General features: G+C 38.9%; 1 protein-coding gene across 12 annotated transcripts in view; it reads right to left on the minus strand.

Annotated features, from left to right (window-relative positions):
* Positions 1–295: 295 nt before the first annotated feature.
* SLC44A3 (solute carrier family 44 member 3) overlaps positions 296–27,708 on the minus strand; it is a 100,332-nt gene continuing 72,919 nt past the window's right edge. For 10 of the 12 annotated variants that reach the window (XM_068691280.1, XM_068691276.1, XM_068691274.1 and 7 more), the window contains 6 exons: positions 22,390–22,555; positions 16,300–16,456; positions 13,668–13,751; positions 4,255–4,392; positions 3,527–3,763; positions 296–1,706 (listed from right to left, as the gene is read on the minus strand). In XM_068691280.1, the coding sequence (XP_068547381.1) occupies positions 1,590–1,706; positions 3,527–3,763; positions 4,255–4,392; positions 13,668–13,751; positions 16,300–16,456; positions 22,390–22,555 (899 nt within the window). In that variant the 3' untranslated portion in view covers positions 296–1,589. Of the gene's footprint in view, positions 1,707–3,526; positions 3,764–4,254; positions 4,393–13,667; positions 13,752–14,889; positions 15,066–16,299; positions 16,457–22,389; positions 22,556–27,708 lie in introns of those variants that run through there. The other 2 variants (XM_068691273.1, XR_011099138.1) reach the window with 2 other exon arrangements.

Below are 27,708 nucleotides of genomic sequence, written 5' to 3' on the forward strand. Positions count from 1 at the left end.
TGACAGGTACCTCATAACTATTAATTACCTTGACTACAGAGAGTTTCCATCAATGAGCTCAGTGCCATTCCTTAATTGGATGCACTGTCTGTTCAGATCTACTGAATAAATCAGGAAACAACTGGAGTGCTCCTCTGCAAATGTTTCTACATTTTCTGATCCAGGCACAACCAGCCCAAAGAAGCATGATAAGAAAAAAAACGAACAAACACATGTTGAATGACATGCTACAAAGGTAAAAAGGACAGCTCTATGACCTTGTAAACTCAGTATTTTTAGCTAAAGGACATAGAAATTTATGAGAAATTTGTTTATTAACAACTTTCATAGACTATCATAACAAGTCTATTAATAAAAATAAGATATGCTGACATGAAACACATTATTCATACAAATAGATGGTCATTTTACCAGTGCAACAGATTTAACAGAGATTTACAGACCTAATAGTTACTTTGTCCTGGGTTATTGGTAACCTTTACTTTTTTTCTGCAACTGTTTTTGCTATTGCTGGTTTGCCTTCATACTTCCTGGTGTACTTCACATTCAAGTCTACAAACAGAGAAAAAAGGAATCAAGCAATGTGTAGCACTGCTCCTGTTATTGCATTTATATGCCTGAAAAAGTAAACTGGGAAAATAATTACGGTTCTTTTGTGTTTTATATCTGCAGTTATCTCTTAGGGACCAGAAACCCTCCAGTTACTGTGCTTGCCAAAATATTACTGAAGAATACAGTGACAGACACACACAGTGAAAAGAACAAGTATTATAAACTGAAGCAGTGCCCTCTAGCCCACCTGCCTACAGCAGAATGCCCACAAGACAGTGGAGAGTACCCTAGAGCCTGGGACCTCTTCAAAGTAGACAAGAAAAATCACCACAGTCTCTGTACCCCTGTAACAAGTAGCTAGGATGCAAGATGCTAGTAGTAATGTGGAGCAGGAGCTGGTGCCAGAGTAGCTGCTGCATCTTTCTCCAGCAGCCCTGGCTTAGCCCCCTGGCGCTGGGGTAAAATCGCCCCAGATTCTCAGCTGGTGGGGCAGTTCCTCAGCTCGGGCAATGTGCAGACCTCAGATGGCAGCTGGTGAGCTTTCACTCCTGGGACATTCCTGTGCTCGGGTGTGGGAGAACACTCCCTTCTAGCATCTCAGCTTTTTTACCCCAGCATAAAACAGAGGCAATAAATACTTAATTACTGTAGAGGACATGCCAGGGTGGGGGTGGGGGGAGAAGAAAGGGTAGGCATCTAAGCTCTAACTTTACAGTTCTGGAAAGAGTTCACAAAATCAAGCAGCCTGCTGCTGTTCTGACTTTCCTACAGCAGGCATGTGAAGGACTATCCAAAGAGGATTGCTCTCCCATCACCTTGCAATTGTCTGATTTTTCTCATCCTCTGCTGGGCACACTGGGGAACGGGAAGAAGGATGAGTGTAAGTATTTCATCCTTCCATTTTGTACCAGCAGAGGGGTTCCTGAGGACTGAAAGCAATGAAGGGAAATGTTTGTCGCTGTGAAACATCAGAAGACACAACAGTCTACATCTTTTCTTCTCAGGACATAAAGGCAAACAGCAGCTGGCAGACAAGTTCACAGCCCATATTCCCTCCTCACCATAGGTTGGAGCTCTGTCCCATCTTCGTTGTCACTTCTCATGGTTCTGTGTTTATGCCCTTCTGTTAAGTTGTTACTCCGATTCACAAACATCTACAAACAAAAAGCAGGGTGAAATCATTTGGGAATGCGAACCATTATGTAAACAAAATAAAATAAAATAACAGCCTTGTAAAGGAAGACAGTTAACCTGGGGCTATGAAACTAGCTGGTCCCTAGCTGGATGACACTGAGTGATACTGGGAGGCACTCTGCAGGGTGATGAAAGAAGCTGAATAGGATGAAACAAGAATCCCTCGTACTTTCTCTACTGCAGCAATGAGAGCTCTGGCTGTCTGAAATCACTCACCCAGATCTCCATCTATTGCCACATATCATCCTGAGGGCCACAGAGCCTCCCTTCCACCCCCAGATGTTTATCACCCAACTGTAACACAGATGCCACACATAAATGCCTTCATGTGTTGGGAAACTCCAAGCCCTTCTCTATGTGATGAAACATACTCTTGGTCGTGCAATGAGGAGGAGTCTGGATGTGCTGCCCCCAGTTTTTCCATACAAGGTTATACTGCCTGCCCTGCTTGCAAGACTCGCCCCTGCGGGAAGTCCTCTTCACCCCAGACCCCAGGGAATGGCTAACTACAAAGAATTAAGAGTTAAACCAGAGTTAAAGAAAAACTACCGCAAAGTTCGGAAGTGGAAAAAGGAAAGCCTCTATTTGTTTCATTAAGGAGAATTGGCTTAAGAAGTATTCTAGCATTTGGCAAAACAGAGGAAGAAGAACAGAGGTCAAGGCTTCAGAGTTTTCCATTAAGTAACATATTCCTATTCAGGACATGTGCTTAAGTACTGTTCTGAATCAAGGCCAAAGAATAACCATCTGCTTTCTTCTGTAAAAAGGGTTAAGCCTATTTTTAGGCTGCCTTTTTATTGTTTTTGTTTGTTTTCAACAAAATTCTAAGAACATTACAGGAAATCTAATAGCAGCATAAAAACAAACAAACAAACAAAACCAAAACCAACCAACCAAACCAAAGCAAACAAAACCAAACCAAACCAACCAAACAAAAAACAGTTTTTCTGACACTGCCCTGAAGAAATCCTTCCAGAAGATTCACATCATCTGAGCTAGTCTGTCCGGCTGCTAAGACTTTCTTTGTTGCATGGTTTATGAAAAAATGGACAGGACAGGCAAAAATACTATGAAAGGAAAAAAAGCTTCCACATTTCCAATATTCATATGAAAGGGATGGCATGTATACATTCAAATGCTGCAGATGCAGCTGTTAACTAAAGCTCTCCATCATTATTAGCTATGCAATGATTCTCCATGGGAAGCTTGCAGTTCAATACAGTAATTATCAGGGTAGAGACAGAACAGTCAGTCCAGAGACAGAAGGGTTTAATCAAGAAACATAGGACAGTATTTTGGCAAAAGAATCTATATATGTATGAAGGAAAGCAACTCAAGTTTGAATCGAGTTTGTTCAAAACTACAGCATCCATAAGATGTATACGAATACCTGACCTGCTACAAGCTCCTTGTTCTTTATTTTTGTTCCTTGCTGTACAGAAAGTCAAAATGGACATAAACATCTAATCTTAGGGCACACTGTGGATCGTACTGCAGCGAGCTCAGCTATTTATTTATATATTTACTAAACCTTAAAAAATCAGCCATTGCCTATAGGTAGCAGATCACAGCTAGCACACAGGGGCCAGAGGGAGGAGTTCATTTATTTCAATTTTTAAACTCACCTTTTTAATTTGCATCCCTGAGCCCATTCTGTTCTAAGGGCTTGGAAAAGAAATCAGATGGATTAAGAGTTCAGATTAATAGGTCATGGGGAAAGAGAGAATCCCCAAAAGCTTAGATTGGCTCAAACAACTTTGCTGTTATCAGTGGGGCTTACCAACAGTTCCTGATCTACAAAGTACGGCTTCTCTGCAGATCCATCATTTGTTTCCATATCAATAGCAAAGCAAAGGAACATGGCATCCAGCGTCACTTCAAACACAGACAGGAAGCTGTGGGACATCAGGTAGGCAAAAAATCCAACCAGCAACAGAGGAACTACCCAAGCTTGCAGCTCCCGATGGTAGTTAAATGCCATCAATCCTCCAAAAACAGTAAAACATACAACAAACACCTGTAAAGGGCACCAAGAGACAAATGCAGCCTTATTAATAATCACATGATTTGTTTCTTTGTTTTCCTGAGAAACATTAAAAAAAAAAAAAATCCTCAGGCAAATTACAGCCAGTATTTTAAAAGAACATCTCATCTGAGAGATGGCTATGCAGTTTTTGGAAAATAGTTGCCACATTCTGTATTCAATTCAGTGTGCAAATTTTGTAGGGAAGTGGCAATCTACTATATATTTACCAAAGACTCAGTGCAACAGAAACCGCACGAGTGGCACCAAGGACACTACTTTAACACAAATAAGTAACTCAGTAAAAGCTATGAAAAGGATTAAGTTCCTTAAAATTATCCTCTCTACCAAACTCATTTTACAGCATTAACAACACCGAGTTTAACAAGAATATTACCTTATTTGAGCTTAAAGCCTTATTTACTTTTGGTACAAGAAACAGAATCATACCCTGATTATTCACCTCAGCCTTTTCCTATTCTTACCTTTCCTAGAAATATGATAAAATCTCCACAACAACTAATGGATGCAAATTCAGCAGAACTCTTCGCCAAAATATGGACAGCATCCTTTGCTGATGTACAAAAACTTGTTCCATTTATGGCAGTAGTTGTGTATACATGCTGAAATGAGAGAAGACAACAATGCAATGTGAGATGACAGACCCTTTTAATCTAGATTTTACTTCTACAAAAATGAAAAGCTTTAAACATGATTTGGAAATGCTGACTTTGTGAATAAAAAAAAGTTATTTTGCATAAAATGACAATTTTATTTCAAGTGACTAGAGTATGCTTCTAGTGTCAAATAGTTTTTTTTTAACATCATTTCCACCATTAGTAAATGCTGTAACAGGGATGAAGTAAGTTTCTAAACTGATCTTTATCCAATTTATTTTAAAACACCCTAATTTTCTGTTAATTAATTTAACATAGTTACCACAAAACACTTATCTGAATTGTGCTATTCAAACTTACTTATTTTCCATGTATCTCCCTTCCACAACTGCTGGAAACCTATACATGCAGAACAATCGAGCTATGTAGTGATCAAGTAATTTAAAAGTTGATTATTAAAAAGGTTTTATGCACTGCCCTTTTAGACTATTCATATGCTACTGAAATTCAAGCTTATGGCTACAGCCATAAAATAAAACCATCTCATGAAAAATGAAAACAATTATGACAATGATTGTAAAAAAACAGTTAAAGGACTAGACCAGTGAAGAATCTTGTCACTAAAAATAATAATAATAATAATAATTTTAACAGACGGTAGGGGCAATCAAAGGTATCAGGAATATTATAAGATTTCCCTTTGTGGAAATTGGCCAATACATGTGGGATGGCCTTCTTGGACTGGATTATTTTAGCACCTGTTCTGGATAAGTTGACACACCTGTCCCATTTATGGAACTCCTCAATAAGGCTTTGAAACAGCATCCAAAGTATCAGCTAGGAATAACAGCACTCAGGATACCTGAAATATTTGCTGAACTTTGCCAGCAAGTCTTATGAATAGTTTCCCTTTTCTCAAAATATTAGAAGGTGGATTATGTCGCAAGATATTAGTTACATCTGGTACATTCAGAAGAACCGCAGTGTGCAAGGGATTACTGTTTTGAAGGAATTTATATACCCGAACATGTACTGAAGTGCTTAGATTACTTTCTGCTACACGCAGAAGTAGAAAAAAATGATTTGCTAAAAGTGAATTATATTGGCCTACTACAAAACAGTTCCTGTTCAAAAATCTGTTTTTTCTTACAAATCAAAATATAAAACAGCTTCAGATATCTCAAGGCACAGAAAATTATTTCTGCAGAGTCCCGTTTTATCCCAACTTCTGCAATAAACCGTAGTGTAGCAAAGCTATATTGACATTACTGTATCTTAAACTATTGCACAGAAAGAAATTAAACACAAAGATCCTTTGTATCTTCATTTTTAATATTATTTATTTTATATATAGCAAACGACTTATTTCCTCTGATTAGTAAGCAAAACAAAGAGTATAAGCAGTGACATCCTGTAAGCACTGTACTTATATCATACCTAATGCATCTGTAGATGGAAAAAATACAACTAGAAACCATGGATTTATTGCCCACTATGAGGAAAAAATACATAAAAATAAAGATTCCCCTGAACTTTACAGAAACATGTAGACTATTTGCATAAAAATCTGTTTAAACAAGCAAGTTCTCTCCATCCCGAAATAAGAAAAAACGCCTTCAGTACAGCTTTCATTTACACCATCCTGTGCAGTGCTGCCCCAGGGCCTGCAGGCAGCCTGCCCCTTGGCGCATCCATCCCTTGGGCTTCCCGGTCGCCCACACCCCTGAAAGAGAGGCAGCCTCATCCCACCTGCCTCATGCAGCCTGGCTGCTTGGCAAGGAAAGCAGGCAGCCTGCCAACTCGCCCTCCCTAGGGTGGAAGGCGATCAGATCAGCAGGCCCAGGGCAGCCCTGCTGGGCCTCCTCCTGCCCAGGGCACTGCCACCAGGTTCAGGGAGGGCAGCCTCAAATCAGGCTCCCTCTCTGCCTTCTGTCTCTGGCTGTCACTGCATTTTTCAAACACGGATAATACACCTATCTTTATAACATGCTGTGAATTAAGGCTGCTTCGTTGTTCCCCTTAACAGACAGGAAACTGAGACACAAAGTGGAAAAATTGGTTTTGTAAGTTTGTTGCTGTCCCTTAAGAACTAAATTCACAGAGCAGATCCTGATCTGGTGAGGTCAGTATACATTTTGCCAATAAATTAAATACAGATTCTGTATTCATTATAAACTGAAAGAAAAAAAAGTTCTGTTTTAAAAATGAAAAAAGAATGCTGAAAATGCATGTGCATTTGTACAAACACTGTACCAAACCTTAAAATAAACAACCACTTGTTCACATTCTGGAATTAGCCACTTCGGTATCTGAGGAATGTGCCATGAAAAGAATTTCTGATATTTATTAACTAGAACAGTTTTCTTGGAAGAACTGGAGAACAATGCTAGAGACTGAATACTACCTGCATAGGCATTTGTGTTGCTACAAACCAGCTAATAAGAAGTGGAACTTATAACAATTACAACTTCAACAAATACAACCATCAACTAATCATAACACATAAGCAAGAGACACAGGCAGGTGGTAACCCAACATTACAGAAGAGGCACAGAAATGAATGAACTAGAAGGCTACAAAAGTAGACATTGGCATGGGTGAAGTATGAATGTTACTAGTAAAAGCTGAAGACTGAGTCAAGCGATCTTTGGGGAAAAAATACATTTTCAAACTCAGAGTTGCACAGAAACTAGTTCAAATGATTTCTCATCCTTACCCACCAAAGAATAACTAACACTTAAGCTACTCCCAATATTTGCAAATGATTTTGGACTTTGGACTAAGAAGCTTAGCTCTCCCCTTTATTTTCTAGTTGCAGGGATTGCAACCCATTCATTTTCAAAGAAAAGATAGTTGTGAAGGATAAGATGGCAGACTGCAGTCACATACGAGCCTGCTATCATTTAGAAACAGACTATTCAAATGTGTTTTTTTTTTCCTACCAGTTGTATTCTCTTTCCTCATGCACAAAAGCTTTAGTGGAATTGGAAATGTGTGAGAGAAGGGCAGCAGGAATGATCCAAAAGGTATGGAATGTCTTCTGTCTGGGGAACTACTGAGTGCACCAGACTCCACTGTCTGGAAAAGAGATGACTGAAGTAGGATGCGGTAAGAGGGCTACAAAAGCATGAGAAATATGGAGAGTAGGTAGGATTCGATGCTTACTGTTTTTTCTAACGCAAGGACTAGGCAGAGTGGGTAACCATATGAAGCAGCAGGAACCAAATTTGAAAACAGATGACTGCTCTTCTCACTGTATCCTGTAAGTTGTGAGCTCCTGGCCAAAGGATGCTCTCTGGCCGCTAAAAGTTCCTGTGAGCTCAAGGGAGACAGGAGAAGTTCAGGGAAAAGGGATCCACTGAGAGATACTAACCACACAGAAACCACACTCAGCTCAGGATGTTCCTAGGCCTAAAACAGATTCGGAAACAGCACTGGATACAGGGAAACACACACTCTTTATGGCTTTGCAGCCACTCACAGCCACTGTTGGAGATGAGTCACCAGCCTAGGCAGAGGTTCTGCCTGGCCCAATAAAGCTGTTATATACTTAAACTTTGCTTAATGCATCGATGTTTTACAGTGGTAGTCTCTGCTGCAGTGACAAGCAAGTACTAATAGCATTGATAGTGTACCACGGATCAGCAAGCATGGGAGACAGAGCGTGAGGAAGTGTCTTTATCCTTGCACCATCGAGTCGGTACTGTGTCACCAATTTTGTGAAGAACACAAGCCTCTTCTGGCTTGGAGCCTGGGAACTAGACACTGGTTTCTCAGTGTCAGGAGGAATAAATAAGGAATGTGAATGTTTACATATTTCCAAATACCACACTATGCAAAAAAGAATTTAAAAGAATACATCCTTCTGTGCTTCACAACACAGAATGTCAAGGGTCTTGGAAAAACTGACCTGCCAGTTTCATGAGAAAGGCACTGTGGCTCAGATCCAGCCCATAAGTTCCCCAACTGTTGAGAATAGTTGCTACTTTGTATAACAGCTGAATTCAGTCTTCCATTCTAGGACTTGCTTTAATAAAATGAGCTTGGGGAAAGACGGAATTGCCATAGCAACAGAATCCTTTTAAAAAAGAAGCAGGAGACATGCTGGTCTCACATCCCATTTCAGCTTTTTCTGCTCTACTGATATTTTCAGCCTGATCCAACCTGCTTGTTGCTGCCAACTCCCTTGGGGGCTGTCCTGGCTATCTACACCCACTACAGTGCCATGCAGCTCAGCCAGGGCTTTTAAACTTCCTAGCTTGCAAGTGCTACAGCTGCCATAGGATTTTCCTCAGAAAACAAAATCTAGTGGTAGCAAGTGGAAGTGACGTTTCTGTGGCTGCTGTACAGGCCTTTAGTGACCCAGTGGGACAGCTGTATCATGACTCTCAGGTGGTGGGGGGAAATTGGAGCAATGCGGGCCTGTGAGGCCCTGCTGAGGAGATGAAGACATGTAAAACTGGAACAGACATTCAGGCACTCCAGTCCCTGGCTATTTCAAGCTATCATGCTACTCAATTTCTTCTATTAAGTGGAAAGCTCCCTCTTTAAACTACTTAGGGCTTTTCCCTCTCCCAGCCCTTGCATTTGGATCTATTCCAGACCATTGTCCCTCTGGTCCTTAGGATCCTTCTTCCAATTTCCAGACAACTCAGGAACTCATGAACAGCCTACAACTACTCATTCTTCTGCTTATCTTGTGTTGGATCTTACTGTTCCCTGCCGTTTCTCTTCCTGATGCACTCAGAGATGGTAAATGTGCCTGCTCTGACCCTTTATTTGTAAGGGTAGACACACCAGGATATCCCAGTCCCATCTTGTGAGGTAAGGTTGTGAGGTTTACTACCTAAAACCAGCAACCTGAACAAAGGCATTCATCCCATACCTTCTCCAGGACTGAATCTGCCACTTCTGCAGCCATCTCAATAACCAACTAATAGCCATTGTCCTGCAAAAGACAAACGCACAGAGAACACTCTTGTCCATCACTTCCCCAGTGAGCACACAGCTAATACAGAAACTGTTATTTCTGATTCTTAGGCTAATCACTAATTATAAGAAACTCGACAAAAGCCTCCTGATTTTTTTCCAAGCAGTCCAAAAAGCCCAGCTTTGTACTCCACCTTACATTTGCAACCTGGACTTGCTGGAAAATATCTTGTCTTTCAACTTGCCTTGTTTTCTACTCTGTCACGTACTCCCTCCACAGGTGTCATCCAGCGGGTACATTCAACACAGCTTTCTCCTGGGTTTGTAGTTGGGTGTTCTCTCCTGCAGCACCTCACTGCTGGCACTCTTACTGCAGAGAACCTGCTCTAAGTGCCCATTGCATCATGATTACATTTTTACTGGAGTCACTTAACTGTAGCTTCTGCAATAGTAGCGTGACAGTGTTTCCATTAGGGAGTTCTGAAATAAAAACAAACTGAACGTGGTCTGGGAGTTGTTCAGAATTGCCCTGCTTAGGAGCACTAAATTAGTGTTCAGTTGTTTCACTGCATCCCATCCCCCTCAATTTTTATTTATTTTTTTTTTAAAGTGGGAGAAGGGAGAGAAGAAAAGCATCAAAGCCAAGAACAGGTCATTCTCATTCATCTCTATGCCCCACATGGTTCACCCTATGAAGCAAGGAAAGACCTGCAATATTTATCTCCCATTACTGCATATTTAAGAAGTCTTTAGAGGGAAAACAAACATATTTAAAACAACATTTCACCAAAGACTGATGTTTTAGCCAGTATTTTCAAGATGATTGAAAGTTTAGCTTCACATCTAGAAGAAACTTTGCCAGTAACATTAAAGGGCAGTATTGGTTTTGGGAAGAAAAAAGAAGTATTTGATGGTGTGAGGCACAATATCTTTGGCAGCGCACAGGAGAACTGTACTTACATTAGCATGCCTGAATTTTGGTTTTATCTAGGTCATTTCTCCAGAAGGCATTTAAGCACAGCCTCCTGATAGGCTTCCATCCAAAGTTTAAGAGACAACTAACTACCATGGATATATGACCACCAGACAGACTTGCTTCTGTTTTTTCACACTAGACAGTTGCTGGCTTTCAGTGTCACTGAAGGGTCTCAGTGGGAGCAAACGCAGGCGATCACACCGTGTCATTCACCAGGAATGGCTACCACAGGGCCCGGAAGGCTACGCAGCACGAAGCTGTGCTGAGGAAAACAGAGAAACCACATACACTCAGCAGCTCCAGAAATCCATGTGCTGCACTGTGGAGCGGTTGCCTGCCAACTGGCTGCAGATGAACGCAGCGCAGACACAGAAAAGCAGAATTATCCTGAAATAGATATATTGTTAAAAATGTCATTGCAACAAGGCTGTAAAGAAAAAAAGTGACTGCTTTGATGTATCAAAAGTTAAGACTTTGCCATAACAATTTAAGAGAGCAGGAGACAGACAGACCTTGTAGCTCCCAGACCACATAAAGAAAACAGTATACTCTTTTTACGGAAGAGAAATTTCAATCTCCCAGATTTTACTTGAGATGATTGGATATGTTTATCTGGAACATACTGAAACTATCAGAGCCAGAAGATGAAAAATCTGTGGTAATTCTGACAAGTGTTGGCAAACAGAACTGTCAAGTAAGGATAATGACTTTATATTCACAAAGCACTTTTCATCCAGATAGAACCCAGAGTGCTTTACAATTGTTACTAATGGATTATACACACACATGAATCACTTTGCCCATGACTGAAATGGAACAGCTTAAGGAGTGAACTGTTTAACAGCACATAGCAACACTACACCACAGTTTAGCACAGGATCCAGTTGCATATCCAAAAGAAATTTAGGAAGGCAGAATGTAATTATCCACATTGCAATCTGAACAGGATACTGGTTTACATTATTCCTCCTGCAACGACCGCCACTGGAAATACAGCAACTGTCAGCATCAAGTGCAGCATCTGTCATCACAGGAAGATGACAGGGTACCTTTTTGGCCCTGTTCAACTTAAATTGCAAGAGAGCTGAACACAATTTAGCTGACCAAGGAGAGAAGGAATCTCTTCAGGAATACACACAACAATCAAAGTTAGTGTTATACCCCTCCTGAAAGACAGCACATCAGCCCATTGACAACGTAACAGGGCACTTGGTTCACACTGCATGGGAAGAAAGAAGCTCACACACTATCACCAATGTTACTTCCTCCAACACCTATTTATCATCTGCAAGTTTCCCAGAGAGAAAACAAGGTGCTCTGCTTAATCTGATTATACTAGTGAATGAAAGAGGAAGAAAGGATTTTAAATATCTAAGCAATACAACAACAGGTTGAAGAAAATAATGCAGAAGTGATGGGGAAGGCTTTTTAAGTTTCCAGGTAATTCTATGCTTATTACAATGGTGAACATAATAGTGGGATAAAAGGCAAAAGCACAGTAAGGAATGTTAATGAGCTTTGGACCGACTTTTGTAACAGCTGTTCCGCATTCCTATAATTTCAACTCATAGAAAAATCAAAATCTAAACTTAAAAATACATTCAAAATGTTAGATACATACGCATATGTAAAAGCAACTTTTTAAAAGTCCCTAAAGTCCAACCCTTGAGTCCATGTTTAACAGCAATGTGAAATTTCAAGGCTGTACCCAACATTCACTGATCTCAGTGAGCACTCTTAAATTCAACACTTGTGTTAATCAAACTGTATGTTAAGCTTCTTAAAACTAGTTATTTTTTTCCACAAAGACTTTCAATCTTAGTCAACACTTTTATTTTTAATAGCCTTGAATATATTCTTTATAGAAAAAAAAAAAAACATTAATTGCCCTATGAAATGCCATAATCTGAGAACATTACCCTTTCATACAGATAAAATTTCTATCAAAATCTTACAGAATGTTCTTGCTTTTGTTCTCTGTCTCCCAAACTGCCCCAGATTTGAAGCTCGTATAGCACCATCATCTTTGCTAAACTGACGTTCAAACAAACAATTATCTAGCAGCAAACACAATACTAAGATCACTAGGCTAAAAACCACAACTTGTATAGAAATAAATTTGCCTACAATAGATTAGGAAACAGGAAATCTTTTAAGGGAACAAGAGATACAATACAGCCTTCTGAAACAAAAGAAAGTACATTACTGTAATTAATTCTCCTTTTAACAAACACATACCATACAACAGCTGGAGAAAGTAAACACTGTGATGCTGGCTATCTCTTTGAAAGGCAGGAAGCCAAAGGGAAAGGGTGACTACAAACGGGAAGCCTGGAGTTAAAACGAACTCTAAGATTCCTCGCCGAGTCAGTGACCATAAGATCTACCTAAAAAATGTAAGTCTGGAAAATTCATCGGCTAGAACCAGAGATTTTACCGCACAAGTATTTAATCTAAGGTGAACTAAGTGAAAAATGTTCTTTTCATAGTTGTCCAGGATTAAGCTTTATTTATGCAACTACTTTAGAATGAGAAATCTGACTCTTTATCAGCATTGTCTTGTTTACTTCACTGCTGCTCTTAGCAATGAGAACAAAGAAAGCAACAGAGATATGAATCAGCAAGAACATCTGATTCCTTGTCACATTAATAATATCACAGCCACCAGAGATAACAAAAGGGGACTGACAAAGAGAAGAATTAACTATTTACAATGATGTGCATAGAACTTGGAGAAATATTCATAAATCTGGAGAAAAGGATCAGAAAGGAAAGAGTATCAGAAAACCTGCTGCATGTCATAAGTCATTCATTTCCAATAAAAGCACTTTTGAAACAAAACTGCTAACAAAACAAAGAAGTCCTTCAAATACAGAGCATTATATCATCTGGCTTTTTGATCATGGATTATATTCCCAGATATTTTGATAATGGAAATCAGCCAAGACTTCAGTTTTCTTTAATAGGGACTTTTGGAAAACACTGTATCTAGTTTAATGACGCATCTCCAGGTCTGTTTCTCACTTAATTTCTTCCTTCTACCTGGACATTTCAGTTGTCTCTCTGGCACAACTTAACAAGATGTTGTCCTCTTACCTTCAGAAATAGCAAGTGGCCCTCTGAAAGGGTCATCTCAAGCTGTATTAATAAATTGTCTAAAATTTACACTCGGTTACCTTGCATGTTTGTCAGCTCCCTGTTTCTTTGCAACAATCTCTACCTACACTTGAAGAATTTTTTGTTTAGCTAGCCAGCAGGTAGCTTTGACTTGTATGCACTGGATATTGCTTTAGTCATGCTAAATGGAGCTAGCATACACACATGGTTTCTAAACTAGGTGTGCAGATGGTTGAGTGGCGGAGATGACAGAGCGTACCTGGTTAAAGTAACTTAAGCAACCTTCCTGGCACCACAGCCAGCAGGAACAGCATTTCAACAGGCACTTTGCACATGCACTCTCCTGCAATAAAATGAAATGTTTGGTTATTGGACACAGAATTAGACTCAAAACTGCCATTTTAGAAAAGCATGCTTTACAGGTGACCGACTCTTCTAACAGTATTCACTTAGGCAGCACATGCTTCCTTTTGGATTATAGGACTTGTTTTTAATTCAGACCCTACAGTATTAATGACTGATGAGCTGAGCATATTTTTTTTCTTCCTGTAGATGGAAGATACTTCTTCAGGAAAAAAAATAAATGCTGTAAGCAGCTTTGTGAGCTAACAGCTGCACGGAGAACAAAACAGGCAGGCAAGTCAGTAACCCTTACAGTACTATGCAGTGTTTAGAGAGTAGAGTTTGTTGTTTGTTTGTTTTTTACTTTTTGTTTTAAACTTCTTTTGTCATTTATCAAAAAAATTTCATGGTTCTGAAATGAGCAGTATCCTAATGGTCAAAAATTAAAAAATGGGCAGGATTTATGTGTTTGTGTTGATCCAGAGCATACAATCACTTTCCAAGACATGAGGAAAATACTTTTTTCTAGAACAGACCGCAGACCACTGATCTCTATTAATTTCATACTAAAAACAGAGAAGGAAATTCAGTGTTTGTTCTACCCCCCACAGCCCCACCAAGAGCTCAGAACTCTTCATCACCAAAGATTTTATCAAACAAGACAAGAAAAAGATATCTTGGTAACCCTGGTAGCCTTCCAATTTTAAATGCCTGTTTTTCTCAGCAAAAGGAATTTCAGTTCAGTGATATTTGAGTCTTTTTAACCTTATTTTTCCAGAGGCTAAAATGCTTTTCTTTTGTTTTGGAAAGCAGAGATCTTCCAGTTACCGTATGAAATACTCGGGTCCCACAGCTACCATGGAGTTATGTTAAAACCATGGGCCTCCCAACTTTTTTCCCCCAAGTTCTTGAAAATATTCCATGAATAATTCCTTTACAATGGTGAGTGTACATACAAACTCCTGATAGCAGAGAAATGCTTTAATCCCACCATGCTTTGCTGGAGAGATGATTTTACTACAACTGTGTTAATTCCATTAAGCACTGTTTATTCAAAACAGAGTAAGGGACTTCAAGCAGAATAGCAGAAGGGAGATTGCAGTTGAAGACCGCTGTGTAGGAAACACCAGTGAATTTACCTGCAAAGCTTGCAAACCCCTGACTTCTCCTCTTCTCAGAAAACAGGAGCTTATTTTGCAAAGGTGACAAATCTGGGTGAGCTCTACAAGAATGCAGCACCTCTTCTCCCTCTTTAGTACTTCTCCTGCCCTCTACTGAGAGAGCTTTGATGGAAAGGGGCCACAGCCCCTCCCTCCTGCCATGGGAAGGAGCAAAGTTACTTTGTGGGGCATCCTTTTGTGGACTGAGCACTTCATAGCCTCTTTAGGAGCAATTATGGCAATGGGACATGTCACATCCTAGCTAGATGCTTGGCAGCTGGACCAAAAGGAGTTTAAAGCACGCTACTATTGAAAAAAAAAAAAAGTAATCTTTCTTTCCAAGGTATTTCTACAAGTATTCAGATTACAAACAAGCATGCCCAGAAAGTTCACTGATCCTGCTTCCTCTAGATTCAGGCAATACTCTGTCTTCTTTCTAGCACAACTCAACCCACCTACCGTCTTTAAACAAAATTCTTAATTGACCCAAATCACCACATTTTATAACCATCATATGCTTTCATATGAAAGTGATGGTAACCCAGTCACTTCTACATCTCTTGAGCATTGTATTATGAAGGGCTTTTTTATCGGAGCATTCTCAAAGTATACCCACATACATCTCGGAGGTACTAGGGATGCTCAAAACTATACCGTCAAAAATAGATATAACACACTTCACAGTCGAGGCATTTGTTCTGGAGTAAAAGAGATGAATTCTAAGACCTACGTTTAAAAACTTTGTCTAAATCTACCTCTGAAGTCAGAGCTGTACAGTCACGAGAGCTCGCTCTCTCCTTGCCGAAGTGCCAGAGCTAACCACACTGGTATGTTGTCAGCAGAAGGTAAGAGATGCAGAGATGCATGAAAGACAGAAAGAATGCAAGCAACAACCACAACAGCCTTGCCGTATTTTTATATACCTTAATAGATGTGGTTTGGCTCCTGTATAAATCTCTGGAATAGTTCTTATTTCACATATTCTTTCCATAAACACATATCATAAAACATGTGAAATCTTTTCACATGTTAGTATAAAAGGTATTTTATACTAAACAATATAATTCTTACTTTACTTTTTTTAATCTATGATGTGAAAATTCTAAATAAAGCCTTCTGCCAAATCTGTATTTTTCCTTTATCTGCCATTTACAAACAAAAACTAAATAAAGGTGGTTTTTATGTTAGCATTTTCTCCTCATATAAATATCTGAGTTGAGAGAAAAAAATGGAAGCACTTGAAAAAGGCCTTCTTCATGAAGGAAAATGGGATAAAATAAAAATTCACATTATGTCATCCATTTTAAATGAAGTATATTCTTCACAATATTTTTCTCGAACCTCACCATTTAACTACTACTTTTATGTGTTACAGAATTATATACTTACCTTTTGTTTTAGGATATTAAAAAGGTGCAAGAGAACAATCCTTGGTATTCTCAGTATAGCAATTAAAAATGAGCCTTTTACAACAGTTCCTAGATGATAGCAGAAAATAATTGAAATGGAAGACAGGACTGGGTGACGTGGTGGGCTATTTTTGTTTCTAGAAAGAAAAATAACATTTTAAAATGTTTTGGAAACTGTTATTTAAGGAGATATGCATAGTATCAATTTAGTATTTGGAGATTTAAGCATTTAAGCTGGTATACCCTTTCACACTTAAAACTACTCCAATTTTCCTTCTGACTTCATCTGAATGTTCACCTTAGTCCAAAGCAAAGTAGCCAAGTTTATAACTTTTATTAGATTTGTTTAATTCTTAAGCAATGACTATTTTGATATATTCAGTAATGGAAAAAATATCTAGAAAAAAATTCTATGGAAAAGAACAGAAGTGAACAACATCTGAGAATACTTCCTCAAACATCTCCCTCCCGTTTCTGTCGCTTTTATCCTCTCAGTCTTTTATTTGACTGTCTTTTCTGCAAGATTTTAGTCTGAAGGAATGAATTCACTATTTCTGCTTTAGTGATAAAGCTAACAACAGAACAAATATGACAAGATCTCTTGTGTAAAACTGAGATTTAGTTACTGTTGCAACTTGACTGAATTTTGTTTTAAATTTTGTTCAGATAATTAATGCTTTTTATTTCTCACTGAACAGGTTTTGTTTTAAAATGGAACACACAAGAACACACAAGAAAGAAATTTCAAATTGTATGTTTAACATTATAATTTGGCCTAAAAATCTTGTAATTCCTCTGTAATCTGTGTCGTTCTGGGGAAATAATGTATTTCCCAAATTTCAAATGGAAAGACAAAAAGTTAACCTCATATGACTGGCCTAAGAATCCCAAATACAGGTTTTATTTCCTTGCTTCCTTTATAGAGTTCAGTTTAATGTCAATCATTTACAGAGAATAGTATGACACAGCTCTCAAGAATTTATATGAAATCCAGGAAATGAACTTAAAGCCATTCCCCAACCCCTCTTCAAACACTGTAAGAAAAAAAAAAAAAATCAGATTAACACTATAAATACCTAAAAAAATATTTTGGAGGGTTCAAAAAGAAACAACAACAACAAAAAAAACCAAACAGCAATGATTAAGAGTCACAAACTATCCATCTATAATGCAACTGTATGCAATAGGCCCAACCCTGAAAAAGTTACTCAAGCAACAGAAACAGTGGGTAAGTAAAGATCAGACATCATAAATACAAAAGCCATCATAAATACGATGTCCTATTTTCATAAGTGATTCCTTCAAAACATCTGTTACCTTGAAAAATTAATAGTTTGCAGAAGAAGGTAAAAAATAAAAAGGAAGTGATAAGAGAGAGTGACTGGTTGGGGCTAAATATCTACAAATATATTTTTGTTTTATAAATATTTTTTAATTAAGTCTTCATATACACTGCTTTACGATGGGTATCACAGTTCTGCAATAATCCTGAAGGTATCACTGCAGTTCATTCAAAACACTAACTGCAGTTATATTTAAGTATGTGAATATACCACATTATTTTAAATAGGAAATTCCAGCAATGCAATTGCTGCATTTATTATTTTTGGTCTCACAACTAGAGGAACTGCTTGGGGATACTGAAATTTTATAATAAGTCTTTTTTTTTTTTTTTTCCAAGTTATCAGGTTTCCATGTTGGAAACACATACATCTCAATATAGAGAAGTTACTCTATTCAGATAGCACTAGTTTTTCCTTTTCCCTTTTACACTGTCCTACACATAACAGCCTCAGTCAAATCTCAGAATATAAAAATTAAGTTTCTGCAAGTTAAAAGGTAACCAAGGCTGAGAAATAAAAAAGGACAAAGTTTACTTGATAATTTACTTGCTACCACGGAGAAGAATAAAGAACAGTTTTCATACTTTTAACAGGTCTGATTAATGAGCAAAAATCTCAGAATTTGAAGTTTAGATAAATTCCTACACATTTGGAAGCTCTTCCACGTCTTCTTTTCCTAGCATTGGAATTCTCACAAGAACAGAGTCTGACAAAGTTTCTTGCTTTGCTTCCAAACAGATTGGAAAAAGAACAAACTTTTTCCTTATAATTCTGGCTCAGGGAAGGAAACATAGGGCAATAGCTAGCCAAATACAACAACAGGTTATACTTCTGACTAATCAAGTTCAAGACTGGCTCAATTATCCATCTACACCCAAGTACCCTCAAGGATGAAGTTTCATCCCACTTTTTACATTACGCCTGCAATCCTGAAACAACTTTAGTACAAGCATGCAGTCAGCCACATGCATAAGGTTTTGTGGAAAGTTTGTATTGTTCAGTGAATCTGTGCATGCAGACTCATGGCATGGATGCAGTGCCCCAACATATGCAAGGTATCAGGGGAAAACAGGAAGATTCCTGATAGGACTGGTTACAGGACTGATTAGGGCCACAGCTTGATTTTCCTCTTCAGTATTCCTATATTATGTCACCAAGGGATTGCTTGATTCATACAGAACACTATCATTCCAAAATCCTGTGAATCGTCCTCAATACTACATCATCTTTTAATCTTTAAACTTTATTTTTTCAAGTGCTGTCAGCTGTCTATTTTCTTATGAGCTCTGTGATATTTGATACCTTTCTTAACACTAAGTTCCTTGGACTGAATGATCACACAAGCATCTCATCTTTAATTTTAAAACCACTTTTTTTGTGTGATGAAAAAATGCCACCTAGACTCACCCAGAAGTCTTACGTATTTAAAAGAAAAAAACAAACAAACAAAAACACTTCTCCTTTTCAGAACTGTGCTTATAGTTTTCTTAATCCTGCCTCACCCTTTTCAAAGATTGCCTAAATAGAGATTTACTGTAAAATACTTCAGAAGTATTAACGAACGAATCATGTATTCTCCAAGTAAATATGAATTCCAGCTTTTAAAGAAGTACTAAGAATTTCAAGATTTGTAACAGAAGAGACATTAACAGGCTAACAGAAAGCTCTCAGAGTGTACTTCAAATTGCCCTTTTAGCTGCTCTCAGCATCACAGGGACAGGTTTGACTACATGCATGCTGATAACCCTTTTCATGGGGTAGGTCAGTAGGGTAAAGGATGCTCATAAATGCTACAGATGTCTTGGAAAAGGGAAGAGGAGTCCTTTACAAATTTAGTCCTAGCTTATGTCTCAATGACTTTGGTGCAAATCTTGATTGTAAATCCATAAAGCTTTGTTTACTGGGAGATGTATTTCACCTCTTACTGAGTCTCGTACTGGAAGTTCGTGGTGCTGAGCATCTTAGAGTCAGGTGGAAAACTCCAGTCCTGCAAATACTTCCTGATCATCAACACTGTGCAGTGACATACATACAAGATTTAGTTATTGGATAAGCTCAAACATGGACAGGACTGTGATCCCTGTGACATAGGTCGAGTTAGCATACCACCCTCCTTTAACTGCAGGGAAAGGAAAAAGCTCATCTAATCAAAAAGGCAAATACATGAATAACCCCTAAGCACACCAAAGTGAAAATAAACCCTCATGTAGGACAGCAATAATAACACAGAATATATATATATATATATATATTTAGACTGAGCCTTCTTCACAAGTCATAAAAAGTAACCATTCAATCTATTTTATTGAATTAATACATTATTTCACAAATTCATTTTTCATCTAAAACCAAAGAAGGCAAAATTAATTTGTGGCGGTGGTACTGCACGTCAAACGTACACTACCTGTAACGCTGACCCAGCTAAAAGAGCCACCCTGCCCTCCCTGCTCAGAAACCTGGCACGGCTGCCGGTCGCACAGCACATGGCTGCATGTGCTGTGGAAGGATATTTCCGCACGGAAAGGCCATGCCATTTCCTCGGAGCACTCAGAAGCCAAGAAGAAAGCATCTCTGTGAGGTATCATAAACAAACTCTTGTGACATGCCTTTGTGATGCTGCCCCAGGGAATACATTAAAAACACATAGCAGGCAAGCCCTGAATTTCTGGAACAGCTTGAGATAACCCCTGCCCTCGGCAGTGCGACTGCTCTTGTAGCTCACCATCCTCTCCCTGTCCCTTCCCTGCTCTCTGCAGGTCTGTGCTGACAGCCTAAAGACCAGGAAGAGGGGTCACCACCACACCAAACCTGCATTTCCTTTTCCAAGCACAAGTCACTCAAAAACAGTATGTTTAACCTGGCAAGCAAAAGGAGGGCTTGAAAGTAGCAGTACAAAAATGATTTCAATACAAGTGGGTGCAGGAACCTTCTGTCCTCCACAGCCAGTTCCTGCAGCAGTAGAAAATAGCTGGAAAGCGGAAGACCCTGACAGAGCAGCAGAAGTCACCACACAACAGCTTTTACAGCTGCTTCCCTGCTCTGCATGAAGATATGGACAGTGTCTTTACCTTGGGGATTTAGATGGTGTATTGTTCAAATATGCACTGCAGCATGCGAAACAGTAAAAGGCAGCAAAACTTATTTTCTTTCCTGTGCTTTCCCAAGCAAACAACCTAAATGAACATTTAGTGCCTCAGCAGTCAGCTGCCAAAGCTAATTCAACTGCTAAAGCTTGAAGAACATAAAATTTGCTTAGGAGAAAAGAGCAGCCAGCTACCCAGGGAACCACAGACACGCTAGTTACTTGCGCTCAGAGCCTCAATAGGGAAAAAGGAGATGACTTGAACTATGAGCTCCTCCCTTATCAGGTCCTTTCACAGGATGTAAAGTAGCAGTGTCACTCAGCAGGTCTTAACCTTTTGAAAACCAGCATTGTAGGTTTTGTCAGCACCCTTACTAGCACCCGTTCTGTGGAATGGCTGTCAGCTGTGTAGAGGATCCTAGCACAGAATTCGTAATGTACATGTTAAACAGTGCCCTGCCCTGGCCTTCTGAATGGGATGACTAAACATTGCTTAAAACAAGAATGGCCACTGACTGTTACACCTTCCAGCTTTGCTGCTACAGCTGGAGCACTCCTGCATGCAGGCCCTGTGCTGGTGTCTCTGCTGGGCACAGTAGAAACCATTTGGAAACCTTTTGGAAAGAGGCTTTTCTCTGGAACTGAAACATCCAGGGATATGTTCTAAAGAGCATCAACAGAAACCTGCTATCTAGGTGTTGGTGAAGCCCAAAGTCTCCCTTCCCCGGTCCCCAGTCCCAGTTGTCCCAAGCTGCTTTGGCTGAAGCGCTCTGGGCCCTCTCCTGCCACACTTGAGTTTTTCACAGACGGAAACCCTCATTGCTGGGAGTGGAGGAACAGAGCAACGAAGGGAAGAAAGTTCATGAAATATTTATGAAGAAAAATGCTTTCCAGATACTACTCTTCCCATTGTCAAAAAAAAAAAAAAAAAGCCCAGCAATTGTGGGATTTAAATCTCCCTCACAGTGACAGGGTAGCACCGCACAGGTGCATGAAACCAGTTTAATTTCATCTTATAATATTTTAAATATTTAAAAAAAAAAAAAGCAGTACAAATCATAAGTGGGGATTTTTCCTCCACCTTTACCTTTCAATATAGTATAAAATTCAAGGAATTTTCTTTACATCTCGAAGTTCTTAACAGGGCTGTTAAAGCATTCACAGTTAACTGAAAATATCTGCACAGAACAAAAAAAAGTGGAGCAGACTAGGCACTTACACAGTCGGAACTGGAAACCCAGAGCGGGGATGAACACTTAGGAAGAGGTCAAATGGCCAATGAATACATAAAATTACGGCAGAGCTATATATTACATCCCTATTTGGAGCTTCCAGTCTCCTGGAAAAGGGTCAAATGCAGCCTTGTGCCCTATGAATGGCAATTTCATCAGAGTCAACAATGTTCTCTTGGCTTGTATCATGGCTTAATTTGGCCCAATAACTCAAGTGGTATGGGGTGAGTCATATTAAGATCACTCACACTGTAAAATCAAGATCTTGCAACAAGTAACACTATTTTATATTAAACTGGATTCCAAAATACTGGCATAAACTGCAGTTCATTTGAGACTACTTTACCTAGAAAGAGACTGAAAGTAAATGCTAGCAAATCCCCAGAACTATAAGGAGGCAATTCAGCACTTACCTGTTGAAGTAGCAAGTAACCACTGCCCCAGCAATTGTCATTTGCTGACAGGCAAGAATGAATTCACTAGTCCAGATAAGGCCAATGAAATGGTACCATGCCATGTAGCAAATTCCAGACAGAGCTCTGTATTCTACTTGTCCTTCTGAAGTGCTTTGTGCGGTACCTGGGATTGGGATTGTATCACTGTATTAATACAATTCATTAGAGAAGAACAAGCAAGTATGTATGTAACCTTTTTCTTAACACTTGTTCAATGAAATAAAAAACATAAAAAAATAAGTTCAAGTAATATTTATTTCTACCCACTCCAACAAAACCAAAGAGCCAAAATTTTGTAATTGAAATAGAATTTTGAAAAGTACAGTCTTGCAAAAAGTAAAAGCTTGGGTTTAAATTTGGTCTAAAGTAGAGCTGCCAATAAAGTCAAGAGGAGAAATGTAAATCAGTAAAGATTTCTAAGAAAACATTACTCAATATTTTAGTAATGAAACGCTTCAGAAGCATCCTAAAAATATCTTTGTTTTCTTCAATCAAATTTGAAATTAACTCATAGTTATGAAATGTTTTAGATTTTCTCTATAAGGAGCAAAAGAGAAAAAGTGCATAGAAATATTAAGGATGTATAACATTGCAACAAAACAAAATTACTATTTTAATGACTACTACTAATTAGAACAGCAACTCAGTTTGCATTCTCTATACTCTGCAATCTTTGTGCAAAATACAGGCATATAAGGAAAGCCTCTCCAAACCCAGTGCCAATAATAATGCAGACATCTGTATCGTAGTAAGCGCTCCAGAGTGACTACTACATTGAGGAACATTGAAAAATGCACTTATGCAAGCTAAATAAAATTCTCTCCACTTCCATTAATAACAAAGAATTCATTCCATACTCAAAAGATAGCTTTTCACAGAAGGTGGGAATAACTCAGGCAACTTAGCAATCAGACCTTTCCCTATACAATCTGATTTATGACACTTCACTTTGAAGTCAAGTCACAGAATAACTGTATCAGAACATTCATTCCTAGTGAAAGGTCTCTAGGTCCATAACCCATGGTTGTTTTTTTTAATGTTTTGATTTTGCTTTTTTCTTTTTATTTTACCAAGCCTTTACTCCATTAACCTTCAAGATATACATGATCGCAGAATAAAATGATCTCTGAAGGTGAGTGGTTTCTTACTCCAGCTGCTTGAAAGAAGAGAGAGAATTGTCTTTTACTGCTGGCACAGCATTCTAATGCCAGCACTAATGTGCACCATCTGCAAGTTCAAAAATACCACAGATAGTAAGCTATGAAGTGGTTCACTTAATTCTGTCCTATTTTCTACAACAACAGAGTTCATACTTAAGAATAGCAAGGAGTAGAAACAATAAAGATTTGTTTTCAGCCATCAGGTTTGGACAAGCTTTACAAGCCTTCACAACCCAAGTCCATTTGCCTGTAAATTATGAAAAATATTAATCCACCCCATAGCAGCACTGCAAAATTATTTTGAAGTGCTTTGAAAGGACCAAAAATCACTACACAGGTGCATAATCGTTACTATGTGGTTAGCTTAAATATGTGTCTGTATTTAAAAAATTGAATTATTTTACTCCTACAAGATTAGCACTATAAGAAACTCATCCCTCTTAGATGCTCAGAGAAGAACTATTTGCTATTGAAAGGCATGGAAAAAAGAACAAGTCTATGAATAGATTTATAGCCTACAAACTAAGCATTCTTCCCACAGTTGAGCCAATCTTGTTCTCAGCACTCTTGTAATCAAGACTCGCATGCATCAACGCAACACAGCTGGCCTCAAGGAGGTGTTTGTAGGTACTGTAGGTATCAGGCTTGTTCAGCAAGGCAACCTTTGCTGAAGTGCAAACACAGACATTTACTTTTTTTTAAATATTTTGTTTTCTGAAAGGTTATCAATTTTAACTAAACAGTTAAACTCTTTGCAATGCTGTAAGGCTGATCATTCCCAGAAATACCGCTGCTTCCATTATATTCAAATGCATTTTAAGTCTGTGAAATGCAAGATGCTTGCTGTTGTAAAAAAGATATTACTCTTACCTCAGATCCCTTATCACAAACTCTCAGCCATTCTTCCCCATTCCCTGACTCCTTGTTTTTAAGTTTGGATACAAAAGTTATTTGTCCTTTTTAGCTTTTTTGAGAATAGATTCATCTACTTTGGCACATTAGAACAAGCTATGTGCTATATCTTTCCTCCTTGTTCTGAATCCAAGGCGGGGTTCATCACCCTTGCTTCTTCCAGGGGCTCTAGAATGCCAGTTTCCTGCAGCACACCCAACTAATTCCCCCCAGATATGCTTGTTAACCATAGCCTATAGCTTTTTCTGAGGAATTTGTGCAAATGAAAGGTCAATAAAATACAAGGTCTACCACCTCCCCATTTCTATGCAAAGACATAATGCCGTTTGGTAGCAGAATTAACCATGTTTTCCAGCATACAATCTACCTGAACATTTCTTTTTCAAAAAAAAGGCACATTTCTGGTTTTGCTTCTCTAGCTTTGTCATGAGGATTGGCAAATATCTGCATTGTAAACTAATTCCTTTTGCTTTTTTCCAGCCTACTAAAATAACCACCTGCAGTAACAACAGCAATGGTTTTGTTTCCTGGCCAACCTCACACACGGCTGCATGTACAGCACTGTACCCTGCTGCACAGGTTTTGTTACCTCACAAAAATCTGTTTACCAATGTAAATATCTGTGCCTGACTGCTGAGCCTACTGTGCATATACAACGTTGTCAACAGAATTCCATACAATGCTGTTTCTCGTGTCAGTCCTAGCAGCACATATAAACTGTAATGCTACCCTAGATACGCTTATGAGAAAAGTATATGCCTTTTTCCTCAGCACTCCACTTTCTTCTTACTGTTCACGTAAGCTAAACTTTCTCAACAAAGCCTTGAAATACAGTTTTAATTTGTCAGCAGAGCATTTTTCCTCCAACTACATTCTCACAGCAGAGTCTGCTGAAAATGAATCCTTCTGGTGTACTATATATACACTCCTAGTGGTAAGGCTAATAAGTCAATAGTAAAGAGCTTACGGAACTTGAGTCCTCCAGCTGAATCACCAAATCTGAAAACCTCTGATCAGTACAAATGTTTATCTGCTGCAAATACTTCAAAGCAGTGCTGTTAACAATGCAAACAATCACAAGTGTTTGCAGCAGGATTCGGAACAGTTCCTCCACCTGGCTGTGCACTGACTGCAGTGTGATGCCGTGCCGTGCTGTTGTACCAGCCAGCACAGCAGTGCAATGACAGGGAAGGCAGCGTGCACAGGCAGCATCACCAGCTACACTCTGGTACTCTAAGACTTGTTCAGCAGCAGCTGCTGCAAGTTTTTGCTGATGCCTGAAGCAGCAGGCTGTTTTAAAGGGATGAAAATTCCTGGGTAGTCTAGTTTAGTAACTGCATTATCAGAACAAAGAACCACTGCCCAGAAAATACCGAGAGCCTGTTTATCAGTTCCTGTTAACATGAAAATACAATGTGCACTTCCCACTGCTAAGTGAGGAAAGGTTCTGGCAGCAGGCACTGAATCTTCATGCATCCTCCAACAGAATTTATTGTGTAATTTTATTTATGTATTTTTTCCATGTAGTGGTATTTACAGCAAAGCTAGACAGCGGTAATTGGAATGTCAAGGACCCTGCAAGCAATAGGTTTTTATTGTTGGTTTAGCTACTGAACAACTTTATATAGCTTTTGCTATATAGCTTTTTTATATTGCTCTTGCTTGTAGGATGCACCTCCACTACAGGAAAATCTCACGCTGCCTTCTCATCCTGCATTACGTACATAGTATTAATGCTACCTGGACTTCACAGCTCCCGCACGCTAGAAAGCTGAAAGACATGTTTTGCTGTGCCAGACAGCCACTTAAGTTCTGCAATGAAACACCACACAAATTCACAAACAGTAAGACTCAATAACCCTAAGACATATCAGCTTTTCCAAAGCACAGCTGAATTCCATTCCTACCCGGCTAATGGTTCTAACTGGTGCCACTGTTTGCACTGTCTCAAGTCTCGTGGAGCCTGGCATTTCTCCTAGATCTCTAGGTCTGGAATTCACTCGCTCTCTGCTGCTCTTACGGACTCTGAATTACTGAGGTACTTAAGCAGGTGCCTACCTTAAAATGCATAAGTAGTCCCACTGATTTTAATAGGATTATCAACGTTTTTCAAGCCAGTCATGTGCATAAGTACCTTTCCAAGGGCATCTATAGGTTTCTATAGCTCCCAAGAAGTTAGTCTCTTCTCAGAGTAACGCTAACTTTTGGAGAGGACGTAAATAAGGTGCCTGTGTGGTCACATAAAGATCAGGTGCATCACAGCTCAAGCGAGAATCCAGTGCTCCAGAGCTGTAAGATGCAGAGACACTATAAATATTATATAACTAGTGGAGATCCAAGAAAAATGTTAAGAACAGGTGCAGCACAGTAGCAAGTCAATTTCATTTGCCCATCTCTTTGTATTATACAAAAGACTCATGTCTTTATAAACATTTCAGTTTCTCAGCTTTCTTAATGTATTTCTGTCTAAGATATAGATCCAGAAAATACACGCATGAGAAAAAAAGTCAAAATGTCATAAACAAGACAGAACCACCTATATTTTATGTAGTCTGGCTAGGCAGCTATTTGTCAACAGAGAAAACAAATTGTTCAAAGAGAGCAGATCCTGGGAGATCTTCCGAAAAGATCTGTGAGCTGTTGCAAAAAGTCCCCAGAATTCAAAAAAAAAAAAAAAACACAAAAGAAATGTCTTCCACCTACAGGGTGATTAAAGAAAACAAGTACAAAATACAAAGCTGGTTTGCCAATGTATTATTAGCCAAACAGTACAGTATATATATATATATGTATATATATATTTATGGGATGCTTAATTTTTACCATTCTAAAGCACCAACGCAACCAGCTACCTTACTGTGATCTGCTTTAACAGTCAGCATTTTGAGGACTCATACTTGGGTTGAAAATTTTAAATAAAGTTTGAAGGAATTTTCTCAATATCAAATCTAGCCTAGAGATTATTATTCTCGTTTTGAGCTACAAAAGAAATCTAAGATGTGGTTTACTGGGTTGAGTACGGGACTGGAACAACTATCATACTTCTTGCTGACACCGACCTTCTGTGTCACCTCATCAAAACCCCTTGATCTGTGAGCCAGATAAAAACAATCCTTTATTACCTCTCCAGATCATTAAAAGGCTAAAACTGCCTTTGTTGTCTTCGAGCTCCTCTCAGGAGGAGTTATTCTGTAATCAGAGCAGC

This window comes from Anas acuta, chromosome 8 (assembly GCF_963932015.1).
Source record: "Anas acuta chromosome 8, bAnaAcu1.1, whole genome shotgun sequence".
NCBI classification, from domain to species: domain Eukaryota; kingdom Metazoa; phylum Chordata; class Aves; order Anseriformes; family Anatidae; genus Anas; species Anas acuta.